Raw genomic sequence first — 18,442 nt, 5'->3', positions numbered from 1 at the left:
TTTAAACAATAATATAGCATATATAATCATATTCTATGATAGCAAGGTTTAAAGTATTTCATATGTACTAAACTAAACTAAATCAACTTAAACTTAATGAATCAAAAACAGAGTTATTAGTTTTAACTCCACCAAAAGTCGACATTAGTAATAGAAATATTCAACTGAATATTGGTGAAATTATTGTTAAACCGTCCAACACAGTTAGAAAGCTTGGTGTGGTGTTTGATGTTTTTCTTCGTATGACACCCCACATTGATAATGTCTGCCGTACTGTAAATTTTTACTTAAGGGCATTGCGTAGAATAAGAAATTGTTTAGACAAAAAAACGTGTACCGAGGCTATGAGGTCACTAATTCTATCCAGGTTAGATTATTGTAACTCACTATTTGTTGGAATGTCCAAACATAACATTTCGAGATTACAAAAGCTTCAGAATCGGGCTGCCATGTTAATTTACCAAGTACCTATGTTTGTTAGTTCTAGACCTCTGCTTTATGAATTGCATTAGCTACCTGTTGAAAGTAGAATCACTTTTAAAGTGTTACTTCATGTCTACAATTGTATAAATAATAATGCGCCATGTTATCTGTGCAATCTCTTACGGGTGTATAGATGTGCTAAGAGAGGCCTGAGGTCCGAGAAAGATCGAACGAATTCCCATCAATAATTTTGATTAAGACAGGACCACAATGTAAAACAGATACACTGTTATCTGATTGTTTATCCTGTATAAATATATTATTTATTTATTATTATTATTTATATCACACTAGATTGGATCACTGTCTCGAAAAGCGGACCTCTGGAAATAATTCTTTCTCAAAAGTTGGACCGGTGATGTGAAACAAACTCCCGTCTGTGATCCGGGAACAAACCACGGTTTTAGAATTTTAAAAAGCCCTCAAAACACATCTATTTCCTAAGAAGTAACTCATTGTTGGGTCTGCGCTTTAATAATTTTATACTAATTTGGAAAATTGCTATATAAATAAAATAAAATAATAATAATAATAATAATAACAATAATAATATACTAATTATAATAATAATAATGTACTACTGTATTTGAATATCGATTTGAAGGAATTATACTTTCTGTTATTTTCAGTTACCATACGTACCATACACACATATTCAGTCATTGAATAAAACGGTTATACTTTCTAAGCATTTCTAAGCTGTGTGAAAACCACCGTTTTTTAGATCTGCTGCGGACAAAAAAATAGGAGAAAAAATGAAATCTTTGACAATAACAATAGGCTATCGCTCTCCCATTTCTAGTATATCGCGTTGCATTGTAGTGATAAATAATGTGTTATTATCATATAATCGTTAGAAAATATCAAGAAAACTTGACTTATTTTCTATTTTGATTTATGTTAAATGGTATTTTATAGTCAAAAAGTGCAAAATCATATTTGAATTTGTAATATAAATCAGCTAACATTGATACCGGTAAAGTGGAAAAGGCTTTAAATATCTTATCATTATCTGAGCTATACGTAGCATGTGATTTGGAAGGTTCTGGAAAACCTACACTTGTCACATTTGAAAGTTTAAAAATATATTTAGCATCGTTTGTCATATCCTCAAAATGTCCAATGACGTCATAATGGATATCGCACGAACCGCAGACCTTGTACATCTCGCTCCAATGAACGTTGCCTACGTTAGAGACTACCATATTAATAAAATCAACAAATTCCACGTCTTCAGTTGCATTTCTATCCCATCTATAGTGACCCTTAATTTTGTTTACATAATACTCAGTACCTCGTTGGTATTTTCCATCTTTCATCTTCATTTTGTCATTAAATGCTGATAAAAGTCGTGTGAACGGGTGTCTAACGAACATAAATTTAGTGTAGTTAGCCAAAATGTGTTTCTGTTTACTCAATGGGAATGCACCTAGACGGGGTACATGTTTCTTCCACGCACGGCTAACCTGGTCTGCGGTAAGTTTCATCACTTGTGTGTAGTTCATATATTCCGATAGTACCAACATTATTCGACACCAACTTACACTTCCGACTTTCGGAGTTTGACAGAAGACAAGCTTGTGTTTCTCATTTACTAAGAGTTTACTAAGAGGTTTTCCAGCCAGACGTTTTCCATGCCGTAAACACATTTCGTTGGTATGCTTCGTTCGTTTTACATGAATTAACGAATATCTCTTCATGAACTCCTCAATACTTTCTAGTTGGTCTGTTGAATTAGCCTGATGATCAAAATAAAATTTACGTTAAAATAAAGGTTTAAGCTTGGTGCCTATATAGTATTTACAGCGCAACACAAGTCCGTATATACGCGCAACGCAAGAAATTTGACCAATCACGACATGGATGATTCACAATCGACTCATGATTTGTCAATTTACTGGCGTTCATGCTCTTAGGACCTTGTGTTGCGTATGGACGCGTTCCTGGTGCGGTGGTACGGTAAGATAGGCATGCAGTCCCGCCTACAGTATCATCAGTCTTAAGTTTTACCCGGGTAGCATTATTTTTTTCCTATTAGGTTAAGGCAGAAACTATAAAGGGCCTGAATCTTCACATGAATATTCATGAGGTGACGGCAAACCCTGGAAATAGTTTTCACGCGGTAACCGAAAATAATCTTTCGTCGTGCTGCTATGGTAGCTGCATGCTGCCAAAACACTCACCAACCATGTAGCCGCACCTACGTACGTATAGTATTAACAATTGAGTGTAAATGAAATTGATTAAGAAATTGACACTAAAATGACATAGTTAGTCTAACTAACATTGTACTTTCAGACATATCGTGAATTATTTCCTATATAACACATGGGAAAAATCTTTGGAATTGCTAATGCAAACACGAAATAAATAAAAACGTTATAATAATTATATATATTTTTAAACGATGCATATTTATTATGCTAATTATATATTTTATTACTAAACATAAAAGCGGTACCGTAACACTTTTACATAACATTTTACAACACAATTTATGATATTTTTGATTAGGTTCTTTGTCATTATCATTGCAGTAAAAAACACACATACAAAAAAATCTGCGTCGATCTTTCTAATACATAATGGTAATGCCGTTTGTAATTAACATCTGGTTAAATGTTTTAATGTACTCTTTTGTGGGTAAATCGCCCATCTTTTATATCTTTAGTTTCTTGTCAAGACGCTAGGGTAGATTCATCTCTTCTCAATAATCTATTATTGTATATAATACCGATAACCTAAAACACGTACTGCTATATCCACTCTTGTATTCGGCCCCGTTGTAGGCATAGAAATTAGAACGCCTTATGCCTTTTATTGGTAACAAATACTCTGTGAACTAATTATAAACTATCTAAACTAATTTCTTATTTCTTTTCAGAAACAACATGTTTACAATGATTTCAAAGAGCACTTTCACAAACATTCATCCCTTATAGTACGAACGCAACTGCAAGCGTATCAGCAACGCTCCATACCGAATACTGATTTTGATTGGGACCAAAATAAAACGCGATGATCGATTTTACCATATTGAACACAAGACTATCGGGCCCTGCGCTAAGACGATCGGGCCCAAGGATGAAGACGATCGGGACCACACATTCCGTCCGTGGTCTCGAACGACTGACAACCTCCGTACGCTACCACTCTTTACAAGCTACTAGACCGGGCGCCCGGAAGATTTATTCATGTGAAAAGATACAAAAGGTTTGATGATGTAGTTAGGTGCGTATTAGTGCGAGATGCAATATTCGATATTGCTGCCGGGTCACAGCCTGTACATGGGGCCTTGGGGATCATAACATAGGGGGGGGGGGGGTAAAAATGCATTTATTCATGTGAAGCGATACAAGGATAAACTTGTTTGGATATCATTCGCAGTGGGCTACTAATGATTACATCACCAATGACAGCAACTTTATCCTGTACGGGGCGCCAAACAGCAACATTTTAGGGCCACGCCCAAATGGGCTTATTCATGTGAAGCGATACAAGGTTGAATCTTTTTTTAATGGCAGCAGTACATATTGGGGATGACAAAAACACCAATGACAGCAACTTTATCCTGTACATAAGCTCAGACAGCAGCCCTAAAGGTCCGCAGATTCCCCCTATTTGGCTATATACTCGGCGGGTATGTCGTCTTATGGCGTTCAGCTGAGTTAGAAATACGTGATACGAACTCGGACTGACAATAAATAGCCTACACAGCAGAATGATAAAACAATAAATAAAGAGAGCAGTTGTTTGCTGTACCAAATCATCAAACATCAAACTATTAGGAACTCGCCCAAAATGGGTTTATCCATAAAGTATGAATCGTTTTTTCTCTCTTTCTCTCTTTTTTGCTCCATTCGTGATCAACAATGTCGATAATTGTGACCCGGCAGCAATGTCGAATATTGCATCTCGCCCTAATACGCACCTAACTACATCATCAAACCTTTTGTATCTTTTCACATGAATAAATCTTCCGGGCGCCCGGTCTATACTAGGCCTACAAAACTAATCCCAACTAAGCTAGGCCTAGAAACGTCTACGAGAGAACTTTCGACGCGAGCTACTTAGGTAGTCCATTGTTTTCACTTTTTATCATAATTAACCTTAATAGAACGCACATTTAAGACAAGAAATGACCTGGTTTAATGTTTTTAAAGTTATATTTTATGTATTATTTTTACGAAACGTAAACAAATGCAGGTCTATGCCTGTGTCTTTAACAACAACAACAACAACAACAAGAGAAAAAGAGTACAGTAAGTTACTGTCAGTAACTCTGATCTGCACAATGCGAACGTGCATCGAGGTATATTCAGAGCGTCATTTCGACGATCGAGCATTCTCTACTTCTACGGAGCACCATTTGTGCCTTTATTTACTTACGAAATAGAAATAGTACTACGGTAGCTGCTCCAGTGGACCAAATTTAGCACTAATGGAGTGCAGTGATATAAAATAGAAATAAGTCACTGAATTGTAATATCTTTTCGTATGTTAATACACTGTGCTCAAGTGGACCTAGTTTGGCGCCAGTGGAGCACAGTGATATGAAATAGAAATAAGTCACTGAATTTTAATATCTTTTCGTATGTTAATACACTGTGCTCAACTGGACCCAATTTGGAGCTAGGGGAGCACAGTGATATAAAATAGAAATAAGTCACTAAATTTTTATATCTTTTCGTATGTTAATACACTGTGCTCAAGTAGACCCAACCCAATTTGGAGCTAGGGGAGCACAGTGATATAAAATAGAAAAAAGTCACTGAATTTTAATATCTTTTCGTATGTTAATACACTGTGCTCAAGTGGACCCAATTTGGAGCCAGTGGAGCACAGTGATATAACATAGAAAAAAGTCACTGAATTTTAATATCATTTCGTATGTTAATACACTGTGCTCAAGTGGACCCAATTTGGCGAAAAAGGAGAGCACAGTGATATAAAATATAGAAATAATCCTTGAATGTTAATATATTTTCGTATGTTTATACACTGTGCTCAAGTGGACCTAATTTGGCGCCAGTGGAGCACAGTGATATAAAATGGAAAAATTCACTGAATTTTAATATCTTTTTGTATGTTAATACACTGTGCTCAAGTGAACCCAATTTGGAGCCAGGGGAGCACTGTGATATAAAATAGAAATAAGTCACTGAATTTTAATATCTTTTCGTATGTTAATACACTGTGCTTAAGTGGACCCAATTTGGCGCGCGCGCCAGTGAGCACACTAATATAAAATAGAAAAAAGTCACTAAATTTTAATATCTTTTCGTCTGTTAATACACTGTGCTCAAGTGGACCCAATTTGGCACCAATGGGAGCACAGGGAAATAGTCGCATACAAAAACATCGAGAAAAAATACTTCTGGAATTTAAAAATATTTCAAACTTGGTATATATGTTCAATATCGGTTACTCCATCCGTAAACCAAAAGAAAAAATAGTTTAAAGCCACATCAGTGATTTTAATAACTTGCGTTCGCTTAAGATAATACTTATAGACTAGTCCAGATTTGAGAAAAATGAAATGCTGTAGGCATTTCGTTTTAAAAGCAAAAAAACATGTGTTTTAGGGTAATTTAGTTAGGGTAAAATGGTGTCTATACCTATGTTTGTGATTATGAAGATTCCAAATATACTGTTATTAAAGTTGTAAATATTCTATTTCAGCCGCCATGTTTGAAATCCAAGATGGCCGCCATTTTAAACATATTTTGCCTTATTAACTTGACTTTTAAGTAACATAGAAAGTTAAAAACGATGTGTATGTTTGTGAGACTGAGGATTCCAAATATATTGGTATTAAAGTTGTAAACAGCCGCCATGTTGAAATCCAATATGACGCCTATTTTAAACACACACACACACACACACACATATATATATATATATATATATATAAATCATACTGTAAATTATAGAAACAGTGCTCATATTCGGAACATGATCTCATAATCGCGTCGAGCATAGCTCATTGGCGAAAGTTCCGTATTTTTTTAGTTGTATGAAAATCTGTGATAATACCATACATGGCTCTGTGGTCTAGTGGTATGATACTCGCCCTGTAAGCGAGAGGTTGCAGGTTCGAATCCCGCCATAGACATTTTTTCATACAACTAAAAAAATACGGAACTTTCGCCAATGAGCTATGCTCGACGCGATTATGAGATCATGTTCCGAATATGAGCACTGTTTCTATAATTTACAGTATGATTTATATATAATTTACACAGTGCTACGCAACATCATTGATTTACATATACACAATATTATTTAAAAAACCGTTACGAATTAAAGTTGGAATTTATTCTGACTTGTTAAGCCTCCACTGATTGTGAGGGCGTTTGTTGTATGAGAGGATGTATCTGGTGTGTGAAAATCTGTGATAATACCATACATGGCTCTGTGGTCTAGTGGTATGATACTCGCCCTGTAAGCGAGAGGTTGCAGGTTCGAATCCCGCCAGAGACATTTTTTCATACAACTAAAAAAATACGGAACTTTCGCCAATGAGCTATGCTCGACGCGATTATGAGATCATGTTCCGAATATGAGCACTGTTTCTATAATTTACAGTATGATTTATATATAATTTACACAGTGCTACGCAACATCATTGATTTATATATATATATATATATATATATATATATATATATATATACAGATGAAGAGCTAGTGTTGCCTGAAAGCTCTGTTAACTTTTCTGGCTGTTTTACTTTATCGTTTTGATTTAGTTTTTCGTTTTTTTTTGTATCTCCATTGAGATCCAGCTACATGATACCCACAGCATTGTCATATTTTCAGTAATTTGCCTTTGGATTTATATACTGTATATATACAGTATATAAACATCACAAGAACAGAATAAATTCTAATCCGCCCGGTGATATAATGAAATTTAATTAATTAGAAACAATAAAAATGACGAAACCTGTGAGAATGAGAGAAAGCCTCTAACTGAGATTCAAACCCGGAACCTTCTGCTTGATATGCAGATGTTCTAACCATTAGACCACTGGGGCTTTCATTGTATTGTTCCAATTCGATTGGACAGACTCTCGGTGGGGTATGGCTGAATGTATCTGTACATAGCTGTGCCTACTGTATGCTGGTGGATATATATATATTGCTGCTACTAAATTTGTCGAGTAATTTTACGTATCTCCTCCGAAACCGCTGAATGGTACGTGCTCATTGAATGTTTTGATATTAGCCTAATTGTTAAAACGACCTTCACAACCAAAATATTTCTTTGTAATAAAATTTTTTTTAAATGGAACGCTACAAAAAAATTCCTCTGCTTCATCAGAGCATAAATACCTAATAACCAGACAAGAACGTTTCTTTATTACATTTTACTACTGTACTAGCAATTATACCCGCCCCAGTGCGGGTTTCAAAACAAACACACAGACGTACAAACTCTCTCACTAATAATATAGATACTAGTATAATAATAACATTTTGATTGAATAGTGAGGGATTAGTTACAGTTTGACTTTGAATAAACCATATTAGGCATATTGCCAAGGCTAGGCCAAATCATAATTGTTCGTATAGTTTTGTATTTCCGATGCGTGTAGTACCCTAGTGTATTTATCTTCATTTCCGTACGTTCGTAAATATTAGGCCGAATTTCCGTAGTAATTTATAGACGTTCCGAAATTTGAACCGTGTTATACCGGTAGCAGAGCAAAGGTTGCTTCTTTCTGCAAATGTCCTATCATTATTTTCTTTGTTTTATTTGGAGTGTGGTTTAAAACAACACTTTTGTAAAGTTTATAGTGGATAAATAAAAATGAATTTTTGGAAATTGTGGTTTTAACATCTGACTTTATTTAGCATTTTTAAATGAATTAAAATTCCAAATTATACAATTTAACCTTTCGCTCAATATATTTATAGCAACAGCTTCATATTTTTTGTATAACTTTTTAAAATTATTAATTTATAATTAATTTACATTAATTGAGTACAGTTATTAGAATGTATTACCGTACCAAAAGTATACCTTCATCGGGGACTTCCCCGTGACATCGCATTGAACGAAAAAAAATTTATCATGAATTTTACGTGCGAGAGTACCATTTGCGGCCATCTAGAGGTGTCATTTAACAATTTGCTTGCTCAAATACTCAGTGTCTACAGCCCTGGAGTCTTTGGGCAACCCTCTTAAAATAGTTTTGCGACCGCCCCTGATAGCTCTATCTATTTTTATTTACAGCAATTTGTTGAGGAAACTAAATATATCAATGTAAATAGGTGGTATTAATACAGTTGAGAAGGCCTACGTATCGGCTGGTGGTCTAGAAAAAAATAATCGAATGCTATAGGCCTAATGTAAACTATACATTTATAACTACTCGTAATGCACTTACAGTAGGTGGTCTATAAGTTAAACCGTTAAGGAGATAATATACAAGACTTCAAAATGGTAAATGGCGGCCTTTTTAATTTATGCTAATGAACCCACTTCCCGATGTCGGATTTTGGTAAACTTTGGATATGATGTTAATTTGGACCATATCAACCAGACAACAAAAAGAAATTCTGTTGCAATTAATTGTTCTAGGTGCAACCATACTTTTACTGGACTATGGTATAAAAACCATTTTTAACTTGCTATGTTAATTAAAAGTCAAGTTATAAGCCAAAATACGTTTAAAATGATGGCGGCCATCTTGGATTTCAACATGGTGGATGAAATAGAATATTTTATTGATAAAAAGAAACATATGTGTACCAAATGTGAGCACGTACCATTCAGCGGTTTCTGATGAGATACGTAAAATTACTCGACAAATTTAGTAGCAGCAATATATATATCTACCAGTATACAGTAGGCACAGCTATGTACAGATACATTCAGCCATACCCCACCGAGAGTCTGTCCAATCGAATTGGAACAATACAATGAAAGCCCCAGTGGTCTAATGGTTAGAACATCTGCATATCAAGCAGAAGGTTCCGGGTTCGAATCTCAGTTAGGGGCCTTCTCTCATTCTCACAGTTTTCGTCATTTTTATTGTTTCTAATTAATTAAATTTCATTATATCACCGGGCGAATTAGAATTTATTCTGTGCCTGTGATGTTTATATACTGTATATATACAGTATATAAATCCAAAGGCAAATTACTGAAAAAATGACAATGCTGTGGGTATCATGTAGCTGGATCTCAATGGAGATACAAAAAAAAAACGAAAAACTAAATCAAAACAATAAAGTAAAACAGCCAGAAAAGTTAACAGAGCTTTCGGGCAACACTAGCTCTTCATCTGAAAATTATTCCATTGACTACCAACATTTTAAGTTTCAATATTAACCACCATTTAAGCTGTTTTTTAGTCTCATTCCAAAATTGTTTATATCTCTACCAAGCTACCTTCTTTGTTTTCTACTCTTATTCAGACTCCACCCTGGCTCCCTTTGTCATATTTCTTTTATTCCTGTTCACCCAGGCAGCACTTGCCAGCTTTATACTATGACGTTATCCAAATTCCTTTACTTGCACTGATGAAGGGCTAGTGTTGCTCGAAAGCTCTGCTAACTTTTCTGGCTGTTTACTTTATCGTTTTGATTTAGCTTTTCACTTTTTATTTTTGTATCTCCATTGAGATCCAGCCACTGATACCCACAGCATTGTCATTTTTTTTAGTAATTTGCCTTTGGATTTATATATATATATATATATATATATAAATCATACTGTAAATTATAGAAACAGTGCTCATATTCGGAACATGATCTCATAATCGCGTCGAGCATAGCTCATTGGCGAAAGTTCCGTATTTTTTAGTTGTATGAAAAAATGTCTCTGGCTGGATTGGAACCTGCAACCTCTCGCTTACAAGGCGAGTATCATACCACTAGACCACAGAGCCATGTATGGTATTATCACAGATTTTCACCCACCAGATACATTCTCTCATACAACAAACGCCTTCACAATCAGTGGAGGCTTAACAAGTCAGAATAAATTCCAACTTTAATTCGCAACGGTTTTTTAAATAATATTGTGTATATGTAAATCAATGATGTTGCGTAGCACTGTGTAAATTATATATAAATCATACTGTAAATTATAGAAACAGTGCTCATATTCGGAACATGATCTCATATATATATATATATATATATATATATATATATATATATATATATATATATATATATATATATATATGTGTGTGTGTGTGTGTGTGTGTGTGTGTGTGTGTTTAAAATAGGCGTCATATTGGATTTCAAAATAAAAAATGTGTTGGAATTCTATGTTCTATCATAAATATACATTTTAAACGAAAGAAAATTACTAAAATCACTGATATGGCTTGAAACTAATTTTTCTTTTGCATTACGGATGGAGTAACCGATATTGAACTTATATACCAAGTTTGAAATATTTTTGAAATCCAGAAGTATTTTTTCTTGATGTTTTTGTATGTGACTATTTCCCTGTGCTCCACTGGCGCCAAATTGGACCCACTGGAGCATAGTGTATTAACATACGAACATTTCTTTTGTAAACAAAAAAAAACTCCTTGATTTTAATATATATTTCTTGGTATATTTTTTATTTAATTTGCTCAAATTACAGGGAAAAAATCGAATTCCAAACCGGATTTTTTTTGTAAAAATCATTATTAGAGTTTAACATATGAGTGTCGGAATTGTATGTTTTTTCGTAAGTAGTATCTTAAGCAAACGCAAGTTATTAAAATCACTGACGTGGCTTGAAACTATTTTTTCTTTTGGTTTACGGATGGAGTAACCGATATTGAACAAATATACCAAGTTTGAAATATTTTTAAATTCCAGAATTATTTTTTCTCGATGTTTTTGTATGTGACTATTTCCCTGTGCTCCCATTGGTGCCTAATTGGGTCCACTAGAGCACAGTGTATTGAAAAATACGAAAAGATATTATAATTTAGTGACTTTTTTCTATTTTATATCACTGTGTGCTAACTGGCGCGCGCGCCAAATTGGGTCCACGTGAGCACAGTGTATTAACATACGAAAAGGTATTAAAATTCAGTGACTTATTTCTATTTTATATCACTGTGCTCCACTGGCGCCAAATTAGGTCCACTTGAGCACAGTGTATGAACATACGAAAAGGTATTAAAATTCAGTGACTTATTTCTATTTTATATCACTGTGCTCCACTGGCGCCAAATTAGGTCCACTTGAGCACAGTGTATTAACATACGAAAAGATATTAACATTCAGTGACTTATTTCTATTTTATATCAATGTGCTCTCCTGGCTACAAATTGGGTCCACTTGAGCACAGTGTATTAACATACGAAAAGATATTAAAATTCAGTGATTTATTTTTATTTTATATCATTGTCCTCCCATGGCTCCAAATTGGGTCCACTTGAGCACAGTGTTATAAACATACGAAAAGATATTAAAATTCAGTGATTTATTTTTATTTTATATCATTGTCCTCCCATGGCTCCAAATTGGGTCCACTTGAGCACAGTGTTATTAACATACGAAAAGATATTAAAATTCAGTGACTTATTTCTATTTTATATCACTGTGCTCCTCACTGGCGCCAAATTGTGTCCACTTGAGCACAGTGTATTTACAAACGAAAAGATATTAAAATTAGTGACTTATTTATATTTTATATCACTGTGTTCCACCGGTGCTAAATTTGATCCACTGGAGCAGTTACCGTAGTACTATTTCTAATTCGGAAGTAAATAAAGGCATAAATGGCGCTCCGTAGAAGTAGAGAATGATCGATCGTCGAAATGACGCTCTGAATATTGGGCCTACCTCGTGCATCAGGGCAGTGTGTTTGTTAAGTATGACGTCATGAGCTCAGGCAGGCATTATGAACATTCATGATTATTATTTTATTTTATTAAACATATTTAGGAAGGATAACATAATTCAGAAAAGAAAAGATCACAAAATTGCTGTTTTAAGATATATATACACGCCCTCTATAGTTTCTGCCATAACTTAATATGGGAAAAATAAGGCACCCGGTTACGGTAAACGTAAGTTGGTTTGGTGGGTAAGAACCACGTACCAACCCAGTAAGTTTATTTCTAATAGGACGCAGCGCCTGGACATAAGCCGTAATTAAGCGAATTGACCAATAAAAGCGATGGATTGTCCATCTATAGGCCTACCATTGTGATTGACATCCGCTTGCGTTGTTGCAGCCACACGTCCTTGCATTGGGTACGTACGTAATGCAAGAAAGGACCAAGCTTACCTAACGTGCGGTTTGCGATGTCAGTGCAATATTCTGGTTACGGAGAACAAAACATATATATCTTGAATCGATGATTAGGCCTATATAGTAGGCCTATTTAATAGGGCCAATTTTAATATGTCTGTAAATAGTTGAATCCAATTAATTGTTAGTTAAATTGTTAACTTACCACTAGATGAGTGTTGTTACTTAAGTGTTCGTGTTTGAGCTTCGTTTTCCTGGTAATCGCCAAATCTATAAAAACAGTACAATTGTTTTTATGATTACTTCGCAATTGTATTTTTGCCTCATGGATGAACTTAATCATAGAGGAATTAGGTAGATATGGAAAAAATTAAATGAAAAACTCACAAAATTGTTCTTTGTAAAATATTTCAAAACGAGATAGATGATAATGTTAATCATGTATAATGAAAGTAAATGTGTTAACGATGTTTGAAAACAAAAAGGTTATTTAGACCAAACGTCTTTGTATTAACTTGTTTAATTTTTTTTTGTAAGTTTATAGAAAAATATAAGAACATTTAATGAAAAAATAGACTTAATACGTAATTCAAAAATTTAAAAATTTTACATATGAAGTTTTGTCGAATTGTAGCGACATTTGAAATTAACAAAAATGTAATAAACAATATGATTTAATGTAATGACATGAAAGATAATATGAATGTGAATATAAGTGGTGTTTACTCCACAAAAACGAAAAAAAGATATGGAACGCCGTGGCGCAAACATTCCATAGGTAGACCTATTACTGCAATTGTATTGTGTTTCTAGAAAAATATTAATGTTATTCTTTTTTCTCCCTTTCTAAGGAGCAACCCACTTTTATAACATATAGTACATCTTTCATTTTTGCATGTTAAATTAAAAATTAAGAGTGTATAGCAGATCTGTAAAATATAATTTACAATTTTGTCTCTTAAAAAGGGTCTTTAAAAAAATGTATACATCAATATTTAGATACTTGTTTTGCTATTTAATTCTTGAGTTTTAATTAGACCCAATATAATTTTGATTCTTTTCAGTACATTTCTTTAAAATATAATTTAAATTTTATATTTAAACACATACTGTACATATATACCTATATATAATGTATGGGCCCGCATAACAAATTCTTACTATACATACACAGACGTATGCACACCCACACACGCACGCACCTGGAGCCACATACAGTATATTATAATTATACTGGACAAAAAAAACGCACAAAATGAATAGGATGTGGTTTTTAGAAATACACATTAATATTTTTTTCTTTCACGTTACCTAATTTCTTTTCAGTCTTGTTTATGTTACAAGCATAATTGATTCTCTAGTGTGACATTTTCAAGTTCACATCTAGACCTACTGTTGATTTTATTTGTGAACATTTTTCTAATGATTTAAAGATGTAATGTCCCCCAAAAACATGAAAAATGAAGATTAGTTAAATCAGACTTTGAATTTTATTTTGTAGTTTTAATAAAGTTAATCACTTCCATAGAAAAAAAAAATTAAAAAAAATAATGTTTTCACAGATAAATTGACAAAATAAATGGTTAAATTCAACTAAAAACACACTGGCTGGCAGCCAATTTGACCGCTTTTTGTTTTTATATTACAGTTTTTTCAGGTATTTTTGGTCGAAGTGGATTTCTATTATACATTGAAATGACATATTAAACACAAATTTTGTTAAGAATATTTTTTTCAGGGGGACAATACATCTTTAATAAAATTTATTTTATAGATACAACCGGTGAACAATGATATTAATTCATTGACATTTTCACGTTTTGTTCCTATAACAATAATGTACGGTTTCCTCACGTGTATTAGCATTTTAAATCATGTTGTTACTAATTGCCTGTAAATAATACTACATACCATAAACATCAGTAATATCCTTTAAAAAAAAAATCAACATAAATCCGGAACAGATGACGACAAACATGAATAACATTCTCACATTTAACCTAGACCGAGCCATTCTGAGCAAATTTCTGTCAATCCGATTCCCCTGTTCATCGACTAGAAAACAAATCCGTCTGTTCATCTATCAATAACACAAATAATATTGCACCATAGCTCATCTGCATAGACAATATAGGTACTGTACCAGTACTAATCCGGTTCAACCCCCTAACCTACGACCGCTTCTAAAAACTGAATGGCGATAGCCAAGTTGAAGCTTGGTATTGTTACAAGAAGAATAGAACTTGTAAGTAAGCTTAATTCTATAGGGACTGGTTATACGTACAGCGACGGTACGAAAGGCAAACAGTTATAGAGCATTTAGATTTAGGATTAGCTTTTTTTTTAAATTAATTAATTTTACTATTTAGGACGAGTTTTAATATTTAGGACGTGTTTTAATATTTAGGACGTGTTTTAATATTTAGGACGAGTTTTAATATTTAGGACGAGTTTTAATATTTAGGACGTGTTTTAATATTTAGGACGTGTTTTAATATTTAGGATGAGTTTTAATATTTAGGACGAGTTTTATTATTAAGAACAAGTTTTACTATTTAGGACGAGTTTAACGTTGTATGTCCAGCGGCGGCCAATATCGGTACGTATAAGAAAAAAACACGTTATACGTACGGCTGTACGTATATCCTCGTCCATTTGTATAATAGCGATTTCATGGCTTCTGATAAATAAAAGAAGATAGATGTAAGACTAAGAATGTTGGGCTTGATATGGAGAAATTGTATGTTTATGAACGACGGCAGGGCACTTTTATCTTTATACAAATCTATAATACGTCCTCACCTTGAATATTGTTCCGTAATTTTCAATTCAATTTCTCCATGTCAGGCCCGTCGAATCGACACTGTTCAACGGAAGTTTGTAGATTCCTGTCTTATAACTGTGTTAATTTTGCCTTTTCCATTGATTCTCTGTCAGCAATCGTCGAACGATATCTGATATGGTTTTTTATATAACATTTTAAATTCTAAATATGACTGTTCATTAATTTCACTATTTAGTTTAAATGTCCCTGGTCGTACTCGAAATAGACATTTATTGCATATTCCTTTTAGCCGTGTCGACTGTACTAAAAGGGGAATTTTTCATAGACTACCATATACATTTTAATAATCTAAATAGCAATCATATTGATATTTTTAATGATAGACTTGGTTATTTTAAGAGGACGATTATGTGTTCACTTCTTGAACAGCCTGCATAACCTGTTTGATTAATATAAATTTTAAATTGAAATTGTTTATGGCATGCCGATCTATGTTTTAATATATATATATATATATATATATATATATATATATATATATATATATATATATATATATATATATATATATATATATATATTAAAACTAGAACTGAGGACTAGTTGTGTTCCAACCGTACCACGCCGAGAATATTAAAGGCTCGTTATCCAAACGAGTTAAAGAACAATACCATGAAAGCCCCAGTGGTCTAATGGTTAGGGCAACTGCAAATCAAGCAGACGGTCCAAGTTCGAGTCTCGGTTGGGGCGAATAAAATAATTTGTGTTGTCTTTTTGTTGTCTATAATGATGGACCTTGAAACGCCGTTGAAACTTAATTAACTATAATCTAGATATTTAAATTTCTTATAAGATTGGTATTAGTGCATTAATCCCGTAATAAAGCATCATTCATCATTTCATTGGGTGATCTTATCCATCTGGGTTATAAAATCAATACCGGTAAATCCTTCATAATTCGAAGATTGATGTATTTTGCCCAGGATGATATGACGAAGTTATCCGCGTAGTTTATCTATTTATTTACGGCTAATGTACTAATAAATACAATTTAAAGTCTTGCATGCTCTAACAGGGTCAAACGATTTAAAAGTAGACCAAATGACTCACCGGTAAACTAAAAGTAAAACCAGGGAAGAGTTAAATTACTGTAATTTAACTCTTCCCTGGTAAAACCGTTACTAGAACATGATTAGCATTATTTTATTTTGAAATACGTTTAAGATAAATAACGCATACTTATTATATTTAAACTTATTTAATTTAACTTTACTATCAATGTTAATAATTAATGCATTTTACGTTAAAGGCCAAAACTCGAATAGCGAAAGCTGATTATTTTGGTCTTATTTGACATTTTCAGCAATTTCGGTCGGTTTGGTCGGTCGGTAAACACTAACTGTCGGTACACACTAACTTAAATTCATATTTTTTTTCATCTTTGGGATATACAAACATACTCAAGACAGCAACTTTACCTTGTGAGTTGCTCTAGAGAGAGTAGGCTAAAAATGCCCGTTGGGCCCTACAAGATTTAATCATGTGAAAAGCCACACGACAAAATCCCTTTGTAACTATTACCCTTTGGGATATATTGAAATACCACTGACCGCAAAATTTCCGATTCGCCCCCTACATGATTTAAAAACTCGAAGAGTCACACGACTAGCTCCTTTTGCATCTTTGCAACTATTACCCATGGCTTTAGGATATACGAAAATTCCATTGACAGCAATGCCTCAAATTTCCGATCCCGGTCCCCTACAAGATTTAATAAATCGAAGCCATCGGATAATTTGTTTTTCGTTACATGAGCTATACGAAATTATAATAATTACAGTATACATATAGATATATGGTAATTATTTGTGAAAACCTACGGCATTAGATCTGACCCTACGGGATACATTATATTTAACTGTTACAGATTAATCCTAAAAATATAAGATAAGATAAATCATTTAAAACATAGATGTCTAAATGATTTAATATTTATCGAATAATAACTAATTTATCATTGTTTTCTTCTTTGTCTCATCATCTTACATAGTCTATGATATACTTCATAACTATTTGTATCAGAACCAAAATTCGACTATTAGGCCACAGTATTCGCATTTGCATCATATAGGCCTAGGCCTAAGTTATCAGCATCACATCAAATATAACGTTTCCCGGCTCTTATTCTCCTGTCAATGTTTAGTGGTAGCGATGGCTCTTCGAGGCACTTAGTGACCATCCCATCGTTATAAATCCCACATTGAGCGGATGCAGATTCTGAGGTGTGTACTCCTAGGGGGCAGTGACATAGATTATGCGGAATTAAAGTGATAGAGAAAGTCCGATTAGTAAAAGCACTATTACTATTTTTTTTATTGTTAGGCCCTTGCATGCTAAACCTGGGCACTGACTAAACTCAAGATCAGTACTTTTGAGTTATGATATCATAGTTGGCGTATGCTACGTCGATGAAAATAAATTTCGGTGGTATTAAAGTAATAGGTTTAAAGACAAACGCTATCAATATACGTTGACCATAGAAAAGATATTTTTGAATGGTAAACAATCGAGCGAGCACGGAGGTCAGGACGTCTAAAGTCATGGGTTGAATGGAATAAAAATATTAATTTGACATATCATCTAACTGAAGGCCGACGTACTTGGCGATCCATCATTTCATTTTCGAGGAGCCGTCAGACATGACTGAAATATATCGATATATTTTGTCAAGAAAAGGTGTTTACTGTTTCTCATTTATGTCATGTAATGCTCCAAACTCTTAAATCTGGTATATTGCATATATTTTTGTTTAAATATCCTTTTAATTGGCTTTTTATATACTACATAGGTATAGTTGAAATCACCAGAACATATGTTAAAATGAGTGCTTTTGTTGAACAGGATAATCGGCCGTACCTAACTGAGTTGTTGGTGGGACAATGTTAACTTTTATG

General features: G+C 33.6%; 1 protein-coding gene and 1 non-coding gene across 2 annotated transcripts; one reads left to right on the top strand and one right to left on the bottom strand.

Moving 5' to 3' along the window:
- LOC140045189 (carbohydrate sulfotransferase 10-like) lies at nt 1-14,780 on the bottom strand. The gene is made up of 3 exons (XM_072089993.1): nt 14,615-14,780; nt 12,909-12,973; nt 1-2,222 (listed from the first exon to the last, which is right to left on the bottom strand). Exons 1-3 carry the CDS (start codon nt 14,715-14,717, stop codon nt 1,362-1,364), a joined length of 1,029 nt encoding a protein of 342 aa, XP_071946094.1. The 5' UTR covers nt 14,718-14,780; the 3' UTR covers nt 1-1,361.
- Nucleotides 6,895-6,966, top strand: Trnat-ugu (transfer RNA threonine (anticodon UGU)). Its single transcript has one exon. It is a non-coding gene; the product is annotated as a tRNA-Thr (tRNA).
- Nucleotides 14,781-18,442: the final 3,662 nt, after the last annotated feature.

The sequence above is a fragment of the Antedon mediterranea genome, chromosome 3 (genome assembly GCF_964355755.1).
Source record: "Antedon mediterranea chromosome 3, ecAntMedi1.1, whole genome shotgun sequence".
In the NCBI taxonomy this organism is placed as follows: Eukaryota; Metazoa; Echinodermata; class Crinoidea; order Comatulida; family Antedonidae; genus Antedon; species Antedon mediterranea.
Note: the sequence above shows the minus strand (reverse complement) of the source record. Positions and strands in the feature narration are given on the sequence as shown.